Here is a 16,983-nt window from a genome sequence, read left to right as displayed (position 1 = left end):
GCGCAAGAAAGGATCTTAGAGATGTTGTGTAAGCCTCTGGATAGCAAGATCATAACTGTGCTACTGGACTCTTCACGAGATGGAACATCCAGACAACAGCCTGCAGGCAACTTCCTTGTGTGCAAAAGCCTATACAAGGAGAGGCATTAGCCTTTATTAGTAACAAGAGCAAATATTGCAGTGTAAGGCTCCAAGTTCAAAGGTCTGGAACTTATCTTTTCCACACAATTGCTTTCTCGCAGGCTTTCCATTCAAATATCAAACAAGGAGGCACTATGAACAGCACCTGCTGTGTGAAATAGGATGTGACCAAAAAGGAACCTTGTATAGGGATCACACCTGGGCAATTTATACACAACTCAGTACCATAGCGAAAGTGTGATCCATCCTGGAGGCATTGCTGTGGTGCAGCACTAAGAATGTCATGACGTACGGCATCAAGATGGCACGTTGGTGAGCAATGTTCTCCTCCCATACTCCAAAGGTGAACATGCATTTGTCAGTGTGCTTCACTGAGTGTTACTGACCCATCAAAGAGCCTCAGTGGGAGCGAAAGAGGCTTTGGGCTTTTCATTCGGGCAGAGCCCAATAGGCTGCAAGGTACTCTCAATTCCAGAGCTGTCCCATATATGTTAGTATAGGACACGGTTCTTTCCTGTCTCCTTAAAGCATGAATAAAACATCACAGAGGGCCTGCAGAAAGGAACGTCTTTCTGTGACAGCAGCATCCAGATGACACACTTGAAAATGCTTGTTTTGCACAGGGCTTAACCAATCTATGCGATTTAGCGCTACAAGCTATTTTGGTGGCTTTAGGCTTTGCAGATTTCAAAGCAGGATGGTGCTCCTACAGACATAATAAGAACACCTTCATCTGCATTAGGTCAGACAAGAAGAAAACACAGGAGGAATGTTGATGTATGCAGAAAAGGCGAGGCCTCTGGGACAGGAGCCAGCCCTGCCCAATACTGACAGCAAGGAGAGCCAACCCCCCTGGTGCATGAATGTAATAGATGTGTAAGGAATGCCTGCCAGGTGTAAGCTAGCCATCACTGTTTGGTGCTGGGTAAAACATACAGCGTGCTATCACACCATTAGGGAAGGATTTCTTCACTTTCCTGCAGCATCTGACCCTGGCTGTTATCTGGGACATTCTTCTGTTAAGACAGAAATCGCAGGAAATGCCACAGCAGACGTATGTATGCAAGCAAGAAATGAAACCCAAACTTTTCCTGCACCCACTCCGAAATAAACTGAAGAACAAGTGGAGAAAAACATGCTGTGACTTTCGTGTTGGTGGCTCATCTCCCCATCATAAAGTCCCTGCAAAGGAGCTGTTTTTCCCAAGCCCGCCCCGCGTTTTCCCCATCCACATCCCGTCCTTCCTCACCACACCCCCAGGCCGGCAGGGGGCGCCCCACAGCCCAGCCCCGCACCCCCAAATCAGCCGCAGCCGTTCTCCCCAGGACAGCGGCGCTGATTGGTGGCGGAGCGGCCCGCAGCGGCGAGCGACGCCTCGCGATTGGTCCGCAGGTGCCGCGCAGGGGGGGACGCAGAGGGTATATAAGGAGGGAGCGGCGGCAGCGGAGCGTGGTCAGTCGGAGCGTTGTGGCGGAGAACGGGCGTGGGGGGCGAGGCGCAGCCCGCAGCCACAGCCGCCCTTCCCCGCCGGTGACGGCAGCAGCCGCTCGGTCCGCCCGCGGTGGCGGCGCTGGCCGACCCCAGCCATGCTGTGCTATGTGACCAGGCCGGACGCGGTGGTGATGGAGGTGGAGGTAGAGGCGAAAGCCAACGGCGAGGACTGCCTCAACCAGGTGAGGGGCGTCCCCCGTGGCGCGGGCGGCGGTCTCCCTTTATTTCCTCCTTTTTCTCCCCTTCCTTCCGTGCAGGGCTTGCCGCATCCTTCTCCTCGCCGCTCTCCGGCCCGGCGATGGTTATCGCCTTTCTCCTTCACTTGTGTGAGGGAAGGGCGGGCTGCCGGGGGATGCGGCGCGGGCTCGGGAGGCCTCGGCCTCGCTGCTGCAGCCCCATCTTAACCCCCAACCTGGGGGCAGGAGGACACGAGGAGACCTGTCTGGCCGCGGCGAGGCAGCCCGGGCGGGGCCCGCGGTAGCTGGGGCCGTGTCCAGGTGCGGCTAGCTGCGGGAAGAGCCGAGCGCCGCTGCCCCGTCTGTGCGTGGCGCCCGGGTAAAGCCGAGCCCCGCCCGGGGAGCGCTGCTGGCTGCGGGGCTCGGGCCTCTGTCCCGAGGGGTCGTGAAGTCCGCGTTGTTCTCGGCCGGTGGGGACGTCGCCTGCTCGCTCTCAGTGCTTGTTTACGTACTGCTTCGCACGCTGTTTTTTGAAAAACCTATTTAAAAAAAAATAAAACAAACACAAAACGCTCGTGTAAAGATGCTCGTGAACAGGGTTTCTCGTTTCAGGCTGCTCACGCGCAACTCGATTTTTTGAGTCGTGGTATCTTTGTCTAATCGTGTTGTTCGTTCTTTATAAAGGACCTCTTTCTTTCAGGTTTGCAGAAGGTTGGGGATCATAGAAGTTGATTACTTCGGACTGCAGTTCACTGGCAGCAAAGGGGAGAATCTATGGCTGAATCTGAGGAACAGGATTTCCCAGCAGATGGATGGTTTAGCTCCTTATCGGTTTAAATTAAGAGTCAAGTTCTTTGTAGAGCCGCATCTGATCTTACAAGAACAGACTAGGTAAGGTAAAGATGGCTGTAAGCAAAGCTAATTTTGTTTTCAGTTTTGTGAACTTGTGAGAATGATGATGCAGAGGCTCTATTTCTCCCGTCTTCTGATGTTCCCTGTTCAACTCAGTTTTAAAAATCCATTATTTAAAAGTATTCACTTTCTAAAAAGAAAAAAGTAAAGGCATGAGTAGCTAGCAGTAAATGGGAAATTAGTGCTGGAAGAAACTGAATTAGCAGCAACAACTTATTTCTATGGCAAATGTGTGTCCGATAGTAACCCCAGTTCAGTAGTGTTACTGTAGGTCGTTCTAAGGCAGGAAACAATTCCTCCCACAGAGCAAAAACTTGCTGAATTCCTTTTTGTCTGGTATCATGTTACAGTAGCTTTCAAACAGCTACAGGGCCTGTGAGGCTACAAAAGAAACAGCTGTTCTGCTTCTCTAGCCAGTCCAAGTAACTAAATTGTTACACTGCTAGCCGGACTTAAGATTTCGACTCCTTAGATTAGTGAGGAGTGCTTGCTTTCACTCCCTGAGTTTGATTACTGCCTTCCCACTTCATCTGCACTTGCTTTCTCTTTAGGGAAAGCTGAGGATGTAAGTTTAATACTGATCTCTCAACTAATATTTCTTGTTTTTGGGGCAGACGGAAATCCAGTGTCTGGGTGGTAGTGCCAAAATGTGTTTTTGCTATTGGCCTTTACTTGGTACTTTCAGAATTAAAACTGTAGATACAGCACCCTTGTTCTGCACAGAATATTTGTATAATTTGGTCGGAAACTGATGACCTGATTTGGTGTGTACTGCATGGAAAGAGGTGTTTTGAGTTTTTCTTTAGTTATGTGTAGGGGTGAGGCTTTGGGGAATGGTCGTTGCCCAATCTGGTTGAAGTTCTCGGAAGGCTGTTTGTAGAACTTTTATTTATTCTACAGAATAGATTTAGTTGGGCAAATACATTGCAACAAATCCAGTGTTTGTTTGTTTGTTTTTTAAGGAAAATTCTAACTTCTGTGCTATATCTTTGGGCTCTTATTGAATGTTTTTCTTCAAAAAAAAGATTGTCTTAAACATTCTCAGTGAAAGTAAGTTTAAAAAAAAAAAAAAGGTAAATAAAGGGTTTTTATGTAGAACAGAAGAAGCAACAAGGTCTCATTCCTGATGAGGCAGATGAGATTGCCCCTGAAGTGTTGGATGCACCTCCTCACTCAGACAAAATCAGGGTGAATCTGAGGAAACAGTGCAGGTGTGATTGGCATTTTGCTGCTGCTGCTGAGTGTTTGTTCTGCTTTACAAGGCACCTGTCTTCCTACCTTCAACACCATCAATGCAAGTCTTGGCATGTTGTCTAAGCTAACAGAGCTTGAAGTGGTGAAACAAACCCCAAGGGCCTAGGAGACAGGTTTTGTAGCTAGGTTGCAATATAACTTGTATGTACATACATCAAAGTCCATGAGTATATTCCACTGTAAAGATGACTTTAAAGGTTGTAGATGGGATGAGTTCTCTTTTTAAGTATGGATTAAGACTGTTCTGAGACTTTAACAAATAAGTCTAATGCTGAGACTCAGTCAATGAAAGGTCTATTAAAATGAGGCGGTGGTGAAAATGAATTGATGTTTTACAGAGAAATGGCTTATCTGGGGCCTTAGGAGTATTCACATTTCAAGATAACTGCATAAAATGCTAGCTTGAAGTGAGCTGTTCAGTCAACATTCAATCAATATGTGCTAAAGTGCTTGCGTTAAAAATTAAATCCGTGTTACAAAATAGTTTGTGTTGGCTGCATTTTAGTTGTCTGCTCACTAGCCTGCATGTAACCAGACCTGGAACTCCATAGTGGTTGTGGCTAATGTGTGTTTCTGTAGTGCTGGCACTGAGTTACATTAAATTTGCTATTCCTTCTCAGGTCTGCCAAAGGGTTAAGCCATGCACCCCTATTTTAGTTTAAATGCAAGCTTGTGTAGAACAAAGGGAAAGATAAAAATATGTTGAACCTGTGGCTGCATCAGTAGGTGTATCATAGAATAGAGTTAAAATGAGCTGTGCAGTTGCAACCAACACCTTACTTCTTTTTTTCACTTGCAAAGTCGGTGTTCTGGATGACAAAGAGATGGATATTCTGTTTCCTGTAGCACACATGCACAGCTAGTATACAAGAAGGGTGTTTCTGGCACTGTTTTACTCCAGTCTTTGCACGAGGAAAGCTGGGGAAGTCTCAATCCTTATGTTCTGCCTCTGAAGCTGACTTGCCTTATAGGTGCATCCTGAGACTGCAGTTGAAATCTGCGAAGTTGCAAGTAATTGTAAAATCATCTGGGTGATGGATGTGCCTTGCTGTGACTAATAGCAGATGTTGCCACTGAGTTGTTCTGGTTTCTCCATACGCTTGGGATGTTTTGTTGACCTCAGTTTGAGCACTTCATGATAGAGATCTTTGTCTCGCCTTTGCGTTTAGAACTTGGCTGTACATTTCTGTTGCTTTTTATTGTTCAAGTTTCCACATGCTGTGCAAGGAGCTGATCTGACTGCTGAACATCAGCCCGCGCTCCTGTTATCTTTCATCACTGGAAGATCGCGGCCTCATGCATTTTTAATATTCTGATGCAAGAAAGCCTTCCTGCCACCAAATGCGAGGCTGTCGTTGAGTCTTTGACCGCTGTGGCAACACGCTGCCTTTGCTGAGTGGAAAGCCGAGGAACGGTTGTGCTTCGGGGTTTGCAGGAGAGCCGCGCGGGGCGGAACCCTCACGGCCGGGGCGCTCAGGGGCGGTGACCGCGAGTAACCCGAGCGGAGAGCGGCGGTTCCCGCCAATGGGCGGCCCCGGCTCCCCATTGGTGCGCGGCTCCCCGGTCTCCGGGCAGAAAGCGGGGCCCGGTGGAGCCAAAGTCCGCTTTTGGGTCATCGCCCAAAAGCAGAAATAATTTTCGAGTGGAGATTGCTTGAGCAACGAAATGTTTACCCACCCCTTTCAGAGCGGGCCGACTGCTTGTCTTGTGTAATATGACTGAAAAGTATTCTTATGTAAGCTGCGGCAAGTTAAACAGTGTGTCTGCTTCTGATGAGACCCAGAGTCTCACAAAGTGTTCAAAATAAGTGTTCTGCCAACTTTTGGGTAGGTGATTAGTGCTTTGGAGGCTGCTGCACGTGCTGTTTCTGAGTCTTGCAGTTCTGCTAGCTAAAATGAAGAGCAAGCTTGTAAAACTCCAGTGTTAGATGCACCTGGCCATGAGAAAGTATGGAAAATACCCCATAGTCTCATGCTGGCACAACTGGCATTTGTTACAGTGCAGTAAGGTCTGCTGTAATGGACACCAGGACGTGTGGATCTGTCTCTGCAAGCAGAGCTGAGTTGCAGTGGGTGACCTTTCACATGCTGAACACAAATAGGGATAAAGATAGCAGGGAAGGAACGTAACCATGAGGTTGTCTTTTACATATGGTTTATATCTGCTTTTAAAAATAGAATAATAATCTATTTCCTCAGCGATGTATTTTTAGGGAGAACAATCCTGTCTTTGGTTTCTCTAGTCTGTGTAGTTGTAAATTACTGCACAGCAGCAGTGAGCTTACCCTGGAAGCTCTTTTTGGGGCCATCATACCCACAGAGCACAGGCAGTTCCTTGGGATGGGTTCTAAATGGGTTCTAAGATTCTTGCCAGAAGTCTGGTGAATGGATGGACTCCCCTAATCTGGAGCTGTTAGTCATACGGGCACTTCTATTGGCGAAGGATTGAGTTTTGGCACTTCTTCAGCTGTCGGCTGAGTTTAGAACATATCTTTGTATGTAAACTTATCTCTATTTGCACTGTTTCCCTTTGGTTTAAGCAACAACAGGAAAAGCTGTACGATGAGCCAAATTTTCACTGCGGAATTTTGAGCCCTGATGTATGTAATTATCTTCAAAGTTTTTTATGAAGGAGAAATGAGTCTTCTATTGCATATACTTTTCATAGCTCTTATTCTGTGCAACCCTTAGTTCTATTCCAACTGATTTGACAACAGGCCGATTTCAACTCTTTTCCTTAGAAATATCAATACTTCCCTGTAATGACACATTTTTGGCAGTAGCAATCCAGCTGGTCAGCCTGCATTTGAGTTCTTTCTGAGAGGAAAGTAGCACTTGATTTAGTGCATGGGTTTGCTACTTATGCCAAAATATATTCAGTATCAAATTACTTGTGTGCAACCAGCAGGTACATTAATCATGGCTGTGCATTAAAGTGCTTTAATATTCTCATAGGACTTATATGGTGCGGAAAGTTCTAGGGCAGTGTCATGATGGCTAAAGAAGCACAAAATTACCCATGTAACCAGTGCTTGAGAAAAGCATGTGTGTTCTAACTTTCAAACTGCTCTTTCTTCCCTTTGGCAGGAGGCAGTGCTGTGTGGTGGCTTTGACAAACTTGTTGCTTTGGGCCTTTATCAGTATTTCTAAGTAGAAAGTGGGAGAAGGTATTCTATAACTGAACGTACAGGAATATCTAGCTGGCATGAGGTTGGGGTGATGGAATTAATGTTCTTTAAGCTGCACAGACTTCTGTACAAATGCTGTCATGTATAGAATGCAGCATATTTGTGACTGCAATGGAAGGTTCTGTTTGCTTTTAAAGCTGTTTTTTTAGCTGTGAGATGTCCCAATATGCCTGGAGAATGTTAAGGTGACTAGCAGCCACAATAAGAAATGGATGCACTTCTGATGCACTCCTACTTATGAAGAACTATTCTCTAAGGAGAGCTAAAGGTTAAGTGGAACTTTGGCAAGAGTAGTAACAAAGTGGCAGGATGTACTAAAGGATATTGAAGGGAAGAGAGGAAAAATGCCTTTCCTTTCAGTTATTTCTTAAATTTCTAGCAGGTAATTAATATTAACATACCATGTACAACTGAGGTGGTGAATGGTGCAGAAACAAAAGCAATTACTGTCTTATGGTGGTCAAAATAAAGTATTCTGTCAGCTACGTTGGAAACTCAACAGATTTCAGTTTAAAACAGCTTTAAACTCATTGGATAAAAATTCCATTAGGTATAAAACACTAATACTAAAATAATTCCTTGGAAAATTGTGTGCCCTTCTACCGCCCAGCTTGTGTATCGACAGAGGTGCTAAAAACCTTGGTGTTTTTATATATCTAGAGGCTGTTAGAGAGATGGATTAAGTGTTGTCTAATGATTTCAGTAGAATCTCAGCTTAGGTCAGAAACTAATTTACAAAACCTTAAATACTGGTGGGTAACAGTATCTGTAATATGACCAGCTTTTCTACAGGCAATCTGTTGGGCCCTTTACACTTCACAGAATTAGAAGTCCAACTGCCTCAGGGCTCCTGTTTTTCATTTTGCTGGGGTGTATTCAGCAGTGAAAGCGCGTTCTTTTGCATTTGTTTGAGGATAAAAAAGGTTCTAGTTGTGTATAAAAAGAAAAATCTTTTTATAGTCCCAGAATCTGACTGGTGTAATGTTTGCAACCTTGAAGGGTGTTGATTTTTGCAGTGGATATTGATGTATTTTTGGAAAAGCATAATCTTAAAAAAGGCTGGGTGGGAAGACAGCACTAATTAGAACTGCTTTTTCAGATGTATAAAAAACTTGCAGCACTCATTCTTTCAATTTATAGATGCTTTTCCTTCCTGTGATGCATTTCAGGACCAAAAAAAGAAAAACACCAGTGCTGTAGCTTCATCTGTATCTGCAGGAGCCATCTTTTGTTTGTTCAATTCCCCTTCCTTGATGTCAATAAGGTCTCCTTGCCAGAGCAGAATGCTGGCTTTTCCTTATGTAGTCAATGCTGTCATGTATGCAAAGTACACAAAATGAAGATACAAGTATTTAGGTGTGGCAGATGAAAACATGTCAGCTAATGAGAATAAAATTGTCAGTTTCTTCTTTGAAATACTGTAGGTGTAATTAGTATGTAGTTAGCAGAACTAGAAAACCTGCTTTCATACTAGCAGGAACAGAAGTGCATGGAAAAGCCTTTTAGTTTAGGTAATGTTGATTGGGATCAAGGAAATGCTACTGTTTGGATTTATTTTGCCCCCAACTCTTTAATAATTAATTGGATTGGATTTATGGATAGATTTATGAATGGAGCTTTGAAAGGAGTGTGTACAACCCATCCATCCACTTGAAAACCCCCAGCTATGCCTTTCTATGGCTCAAGCCAGAGGGACAGAGGTTGTAGCAGAAGTTTGAGACCTCCTGCAGGAGGAGCCTAAACAAGGAATAGCCTGCTAACAGGACAGACAGCTGTCGTGTCAAGTTCTTGTGTTCCCACCACTCAAATGTGCATTCTGCAGGGGGAAAAGACTTCCCTCAGGCCCACTGAAGCGTAGATCTGCATCTAGACATCTGAGTGATGCACTTAGAGCACTTGTCTGGCAAGCAACCACAGCGTTGCTGTAAGTATGCTTCGTGCAGATTGTAAAGGGCAATGCTAATGCTGTAACGTACTGCTGTAATGGAGAAGCCTATGGGATGATATCTAATGTTTTTCTCCTTTCTGAAGCTGTGGATGTGGGCATTTGGGGGGCTGATATTTGTGTTTTTTGAGCTCTGGTTTTTACCTTCATAGAACAAAGAATGAGCACGCATTTTGCAAGATATGTAATGGATCATGGTGGGAAGGTAGCCCTGTAAACTGAAGTGTGTTATAAGAGGAGCTGCATGTGACATCCAGAGTTAGCTTTTCTTTCAAAAGCAATCATTAACCAGCATTTGAACTTCAGTGATCCAACATAACTTCTTTAAAAAGATTACATTTAATTTTAGAGAAGATGGTAGAATGAAAATGTCCTGTTGGTGGTAGAAGCTATGATGTATCCCTGTGAGTACTAGACTTGATTATTGAAGGCTTTCTTAGTGAAACATAATTACTGCTGCATCTGGCACCCATAAACATGCTGAGTGTTAAGAAAAAGTGGAAAGAAAGGTATATTTCCTTCCCTGAAGGAAGATAAGGATGAATTTGTAGAAGTAAAGGTAGACTACAGTGGGAATTAATGAGCTGCTGTTAATGATGGTAGAGAACTTGATTTGTCTGACTGGCCTATTAGCTAATTAAGAGCAGCTTAGTGAATTTTCCAGCTCATCTCAAGCTAGCCTTGATTCCAAGTTACTCTCTTATTCATGGCAAAAGTGCCATCTTTAACTGGTGGCAGAGCTTTTGCATCTGTGTAGAGGAAGTACATTGTCCCTTGTGTGATAAAATTACATATGCTCTTTGAGCTGCTCTTCATAGATTTTCTTTTGTAATTTGAAAATAGTAACAAAAGAAAATAAAGGAGATTAACCTATGTGTTTCATTGGTATTTTACTTAGTGAAGTTAGTCAGTGGCCTTAAAAGTGAAAGCAACTTTTATTAAGACTGATGTTGAAGTCTAGCTTCTTTTAATCATGCTTTCAGACATTGCCTTTACTTGTACTCTCATCTGCAAGAGCACAGCAAGAAGGTGGGCTCCTTTCCCCTGTGCCAGAATGTGTTCTACTCCCTGGAAATTCTTTGATTACCAAGTGCATTTGATGTGTATTTGATATGTATTTTGATTACCAAACATGCTGTATCATCTAATATAAGCAAACATTTCTGATTTCATTGCAGGCATATGTTTTTCTTGCATATAAAAGAAGATCTTTTGGCTGGTAATCTTCAGTGTTCCTCAGAGCATGCAATCGAACTCAGTGCATTGTTGGCTCAGATGAAGTTTGGAGACTATAACCAGAACACTGCCAAGTACAATTATGAAGAGCTGTGTGCAAAAGAGCTCACCACTACTATTCTGGAGAGGTAAATATATATATATATAAATGAAATAATGGAATAATATGGAAGCCAAAAGCACGGAATTTTGGTTATGCCCTAAGCTGCTGATGCCATGGTGTATCTGCTGGGGCTAAAATGCTTTCCTGTGAATTTTTCATTATGGATTTTATGCTGATTCAGGTGAATGCTTAAGGAGAGGGTAGCTTAAAAGAGAAGTCTTGGTTGCATTTAGCTTTTATGGTTTTTAAGCAAATTATAGTATTATCTGCAAATATTCTCAGAACGTTTTAGAAATCTTCTATTAAATGTCTGACCTGTTTTATCCAGCTATAGATTTCCAGTTATTTCAGACCCAGAAGAGTAATCTGTTTAACTAGGTCATCCAAAACCTATGTTACACCCACCTGCTAGCAGCAGCAGCATGTACTTGAGTTATTTCATCTATCCTTCATCTTTTTCACCAACAGCATTATTGCAAAGCACAAGGAGCTGGAAGGTCTAAGTCAAGCTTCTGCTGAATATCAGGTTCTACAGATTGTGACAGCACTGGAGAACTATGGGGTAGAGTGGCACTCTGTTAGAGACAGTGAAGGGCAAAAGCTCCTTATCGGTGTTGGACCTGAAGGCATATCCATCTGTAAAGATGACTTTAGTCCTATCAACAGGTATGTCTTATGTGGAAGTGTTTTTCATTTTTCAGAACTGCTGTGTGTGCCTCTGGTTTTTTACATAAATAGACAGAACTGCTCCGAGTTACTGAAAGGAGCTATTGCAGTGTAGGTTGTGAGGGTAGCAACAATTAGTCTTAATACTTCTGAGTTTTATGTACTTCTGAAGCAGTGTCTTCAGTATTACAGGCAATGGTGAAAAGTCATGAAATGAAGGTAACTTGATGAAGTGCACTTTCAGGTCGTGGGAAATGCCCTTTAAATCTAATTTTTTTTTCTTAGGATTGCTTATCCTGTCGTTCAGATGGCAACTCAGTCTGGGAAAAATGTGTACCTGACTGTTACTAAGGAGTCTGGTAACAGCGTCGTTCTCCTGTTTAAGATGATCAGTACAAGGGCAGCGAGTGGACTCTACAGAGCAATTACAGAGACCCACGCGTTTTACAGGTCAGTGCTGCCATGTGGATCAACTTAGCTCTTCCCACAAGGCCAGAAGCTGAATAGCTTTTTGTTCCTTTCCATTCTGTGGGATTGGAGTGTTTGAAAGAAAAAAACTTTAGCACTCTGCTATGAATAACAGCATCTTAGGGACAGAAGCTTGCTGTTGTCTTCATGATACCTTGTATATGAGTCAAGGCGAGAGCGAAGGAGCAGGGGAGAGCTTGTTTTTCAAAACATGTAGCTGTAGTTCATGCATGTGTACTTGATATGTACTCATTTCTCCTTTATTAGGCTACTCTTGTTGCCAGAAGTTCTCTTCCTACGGCTCCTACGATCCTCCTACATTTCCTCTTGACTCTGCTTATGTACTTAAGATTCTGTTTCATGCCAGGAGCTATTAGTTGTCTTTAGCCTTCTGTCTTTGAGGCAGAGCTGTTATAATCGATTTCTGATGGCTGATTATTTGAAACTACTTCTCACTGCTATGTGAAGTCCAGCACTGATCAGTAGAAGTAACCATCAGTGATATTTCTTCTCTAAATTAACTACCACACATCAGTTATTTAAGAGAAGAATTGAACTTCAGCAGAGGAAGATGGCAAAAAGCTGTGCAGCTTCTCATACCAGATCAATTTAATGCAGTGAGAGTAATTAACATCAACTAGTTGCCTTTCTAACTGCTGCAGCTACTTAACAGCTAACCACTGCTTATTTTGTGAGCATGATGTTAAGCATGACTTGTTCTCCTTAATTATCTGCCCATGCACTTTTATTTTGCATTCTTACTACTTTCTAGGCAATTAAAACCTTAAATAACTTATTAGACAATTTTAACTGTCTGGTCTTCGTCTCTGCTTGTCATTTCTGCTGTCCTTTGCAGTGTCTGATTGTAATTAAGCAGAATTTTAGTTAGTATTTGCCCAAAAGCTTAGATTCTTGGGCCTTAAACCATCTGAGGCTATAGTCCCTTTTTTCTTATCCTACGTTGTCTAGAAAGGTGACAATGTCTTAAGCTTCTGAGGTTCAGATCACTGATTTGTGGTTAGGTTAGCTGAGCACTCTAGCAAATGGAACTGCATTCATTGAATGCATTCACCCTGATTTACTTCAGATGATGCAGTGCTGGTGTATCAATACTTAGTGTCAAGTAATGCTTTTAACCAAACTTGCACTGTGCTAAAACATTTGGAGAGCCTGTTTAGGGAAAGAGCTGTTGGTTGTTATGCTGGAGGCTATTAATTACAAGTATTTAATGTAGCATCAAGGAATCACCATGTGAAGAGGTGCTGTCAGGCAGAATTATGTATTAAACAAGTGTTTGCTGTTTATATTTTATTACCCTGACTCCTTTCAGGTTGATCGTTTTACCAGATTTTTGTACCTTTTCAAATATATCAAATGTCACATTCTCTTCTGTTTTGAAAACAGTTTGAAAAGTATTATGCAAACAATGTGGTAGATCTTAAATATGTCAGACTGGTTTTTGTTTTAGTTTCAGTATGTTATTTCAGCTTTAGGAAAAATAATTCTAGAGATGCTTAATAACTAAACAAATTTGCATTTGTCCTACTGTTTTATAGGTGTGACACTGTCACTAGTGCTGTCATGATGCAATATAGTCGAGACTTAAAGGGTCACCTAGCATCTCTGTTCCTGAATGAAAACATTAATCTTGGGAAAAAATATGTCTTTGACATTAAAAGAACCTCAAAAGAGGTTTATGATCATGCAAGAAGAGCTCTCTATAATGCTGGCATTGTGGATCTTGTTTCAAGAAGTGACCAAACCCCACCAAGTTCTCCTCTGAAATCTTCAGAGAGTAGCATGAACTGTGACAATTGTGAGGGCCTTAGCTGCCAACAAACAAAAGCTCTGCAAGAGAAATTACGGAAGCTAAAGGAGTCCATGCTTTGTATGGTGTGTTGTGAAGAGGAAATAAATTCAACCTTTTGTCCCTGTGGCCATACAGTGTGCTGCAAGGCCTGTGCTGCCCAGTTACAGGTAAGTCCGATGCCATTGAAGCGTGAGTTAGACATGTGGAAGCTTGGTTTTCTGAATACCTACAGTCCCAGATTAATAAAACAGTGCACACCGTTAGTGAAACTGAGTTTTAAAATAGCTCTGAGTGAGCTAGCTTCAAAGGACACTCTGTTAAGATGAGTTGGAAAGATAAGCTGTAGCTGTGCAAGCTCTATTGTGGTGAGAGTAAGGATGAATGTCAGAATGTCCTGTTTTAAATATGGAGATCGTGAAATACTGCTTGTCATGTAGTCTCCAGTAAAGGTAGAAGTGTTAAAATCTGAAGTAAACTAATGTCCTTTTTTCCTTTGCAGTCATGTCCTGTTTGCAGATCTCGTGTAGAGCATGTCCAGCATGTGTACTTGCCAACCCACACTAGTCTCCTCAATCTGACTGTGATATGATCTCCGTACACGCTTTAAATCCATCGTGTCCTCTTTAAACTGCACTAATACAAATTGCAACCACTGATGGTGAAGAAAGCAATCACTCTGGCACCAATCCATGATTAAAAGCAAAAATACTGCGTTTTCAAACATAAATATTCTTCGCTCAGCATGCCCAAGATGGTTTGGGACAGCTTTTGAGAGCAAAGCTGTTAATTGATTTATGTTACTGAAAAGGAAAATCATGTGTAAGTTTGTAGTATGGCAGTGTTGCCAAAAAGCTAGGGAGCCCTGGAGAAATGTGGTATATGCATTGTTATACCCAGCAAGAGCAATGCAGCCTTTTCTTTTACTCTTCCAATTCTTTTTTTTAGTTCAGTCATTCCATTTATTTTAATAGTAAAACCAGCTTTTACAAATATCTGTTTAGTACGGCTTGTAGCTTCTGCTTTTAGTCAGTTGCTTTAAAGGGGGGAGAACACTGGAAAAAAAAAATAAAAGGGTTCCTCAGGCAGCTGTGTTCTGTTTTCTTAAATAGAAAATCCCAATGTGTAGCTTTCAAGGCAGAACAAGTTGGTTAATTTCAAAGTGCTGAGGGTAGATCAGGAGAGTCTTGTAGTTCATAATGGTGCCCTATGGAAAGCACTGTTGAGAGGCTCCATCCATGATTCTCAGGCAAAGTATTCCCAGTATGAACCTGGGAAGATCAGCATCCAGCTTGGAGGGTGATGGCAGCTGCTGCAGTCAGCTGCCCTGAAGTTGGCTTTATTGCTGGAGATTGATATCAAAGTGTCAATCATGTACCATTGTGGTCATGCATAATTTTAAATGCTTTCTTTGGTTAATGTCTTTATTGGCTAGGTTATTAATTGCTAAAATGTTTTTATTCTCCACCTCCCCCCTCCTGTTCGGGCATTTGAGACTCCAGTTTCCTAGTATATTCTCCAGGATACAGAGGGAACTAGAGACCGTGTTTGGGTGCAATACTGGCTTATTCAAAGCTAGAAAAATACACTGTCACTTTACTGAATCTTTCTGACTATACTTTTCATATTGCCTTAATGTAGCAGTAATGTGTGTTTATGCATCTGTTTCTTTGCACAGACATTTTGTCAAAATATTAAAACTCTACTTTTTTATGACACATTAGCATATAAACCTTACTCTAAGAGGGTATTTATTTTTTCACTTTGTAAAGAAAATTTTGTTTCCTCATGAAGCGAGAGCTTTTGTCCTATATTGTAGGCAACTTCTGTCTTTTTATATTCAGATTAATAAAGGACTTTAAAAATCTATTTTGTGTCATAGGGCTGTTTTGTTCTGAAGTCCTTCTGCAGCATTACTGAACTGAAAATATAGTAGTAACTATTGATGTTTGTCAGCTGGATTTTGTGGGTGATGTTCTAAGACAGAGGAGATAAAGTGTGTAGAAATGCAGAGGGAGCAAAGCAAGTGGTGTGAATAGCCACCTTTGCTCAGGCAGTGTGCTTTACAACAACTGAGAACTTCCAACTGCAGAGTAGCCTTCAAAATCAACTTTGTGGAGAACTTTCCTGTGGGTGCTACTGAATTTGCTTTCAAAGATAAGCTCTAGGAAAAAAAAGACCTGCATTCTTCCTGTATGCCACTTACAGGAAGGGATAGGTATACAAGTATATTCAGAGAAGGTTGTCCTACTCTCATTCCAGTGTACAGTGATACTGAAGCATCCTCATTTCCTGAAGATTTTGTTCAGTGCTGATGCAATTACAGTAACATCTAATCCATCACCCTATGGCAGCTGGCAGGAATGGATTGTAAATTAATTAAATTGATGTTAATATGGGTACCTGATTAAAAGCATTCAACAAAATCGAACTTAAAGTAGGCAAAGAACTTCTAATTAGATCTGCTGTGTAATTAGACATCCCAATAAAAATAATTCTGGTAGATAGCACTTTAATTCAGGTAGGGTTTGACAGGTTATATGATATAGGTGAAATTCCAGCAGAGCCTGTGACTCCTCTGTAGGTATTTTCTGCCTCATCTTGCAAATCTAGGCACAGGATCAAATGGGGGAGCCAGAGTGCAGGTTCAGGCAAGAGCCTGTCAAGTACTGTTTGTATTTGAGGCTATTTGGAATCCAGGTCTGTATTGGCAAATGAAGGTGTGGAGCACAAGCAGGAGGTAGGATGCATTTGATGTGCTCTGCAATCGGTGTTTTTAACTAAATGCTATTTAATTGTTGGGAATTGAGTACCAGGTAAGCTGTTCTGAACGCTGCATCCCATTGAATCCTGCCTATAAACTAAGTGAAGCTTTTAGTAAGATTGGCAAAGAAAATATGAGTAGCTTTATTGTGTTCAGATAGCTTTCTTTGCGACTGTTTAAAAGCTAGTTAATCATGCTGTATTAGTTTTGCTTAACCATCTGGAGCTGCTGCAGTGTGCGTTGCTCAATGTTTGCAGTTCCAGTACACACTCATGTAAGAAGTACCATGCCCAGTCCCTGTGAGCTGCCAAGAGCTGTGAAAAGCATTACAAGGAAACAATAGGAAATCTTGAACTCTCTGTGCCGTGTAGCTTGCTTCAGAAAGCGTCTGGTCTCCTTTGCCAAAGTCCTGTTGATTCTCCTGAGAAGCTCTGTAATAGATTGTAAAAAAGATTTAAAAAAAAGATTGTAATAGATGTTAGTGGGGAAAAAGAGAAGCAACACGATAGCTCCTGGGAACAGCTGGAGCTTGTGTCCTTAATGCTTCTAGGAGCTGAAGGACTGATCACAGCGCTTCCTCTGGTGCTTCTTGCACCTTACCTTTGTGTGTGCCAGGTACTTCTAGCCAAGGCAGCTTCCCATCTTTGCAAGGAAATGTTACCTCAGGAAATTCAGTTCTTCCCCTTTACAGTCACTGTGCAGCCTCTGCAATCTCATGGTGCGCACACCAGGTCATTTTTAAAGGCTGCAGCTGCAGGTTTCTGCTACAAGTAACCACACTGGAATAACTTGCCTTTGGAGGTGGCCCTACCAGCTGGGTGAGTTGCTTGGAT

The 16,983-nt window shown here is 42.4% G+C and overlaps 1 protein-coding gene across 1 annotated transcript; it reads left to right on the top strand.

Annotated features, from left to right (window-relative positions):
* The first annotated feature begins 1,582 nt into the window (after positions 1-1,582).
* On the top strand, positions 1,583-15,255 carry LOC125690884 (myosin regulatory light chain interacting protein). The gene is made up of 7 exons (XM_048939645.1): positions 1,583-1,814; positions 2,509-2,699; positions 10,285-10,470; positions 10,914-11,111; positions 11,397-11,561; positions 13,136-13,556; positions 13,889-15,255. Exons 1-7 carry the CDS (start codon positions 1,728-1,730, stop codon positions 13,976-13,978), a joined length of 1,338 nt encoding a protein of 445 aa, XP_048795602.1. The 5' UTR covers positions 1,583-1,727; the 3' UTR covers positions 13,979-15,255.
* Positions 15,256-16,983: the final 1,728 nt, after the last annotated feature.

Source organism: Lagopus muta, chromosome 3, assembly GCF_023343835.1.
Source record: "Lagopus muta isolate bLagMut1 chromosome 3, bLagMut1 primary, whole genome shotgun sequence".
NCBI classification, from domain to species: Eukaryota; Metazoa; Chordata; class Aves; order Galliformes; family Phasianidae; genus Lagopus; species Lagopus muta.
This window is presented reverse-complemented; position numbering and strand designations above follow the sequence as displayed.

Excerpts from the sequence above, each read along its gene's own strand:
- LOC125690884 (XM_048939645.1), top strand. The coding sequence starts at position 1,728 with ATGCTGTGCTATGTGACCAGGCCGGACGCGGTGGTGATGGAGGTGGAG. Across the intron at positions 1,815-2,508 it reads GCGAGGACTGCCTCAACCAG|GTTTGCAGAAGGTTGGGGAT; the intron begins GTGAGGGGCGTC and ends TCTTTCTTTCAG. Across the intron at positions 11,562-13,135 it reads GAGACCCACGCGTTTTACAG|GTGTGACACTGTCACTAGTG; the intron begins GTCAGTGCTGCC and ends ACTGTTTTATAG.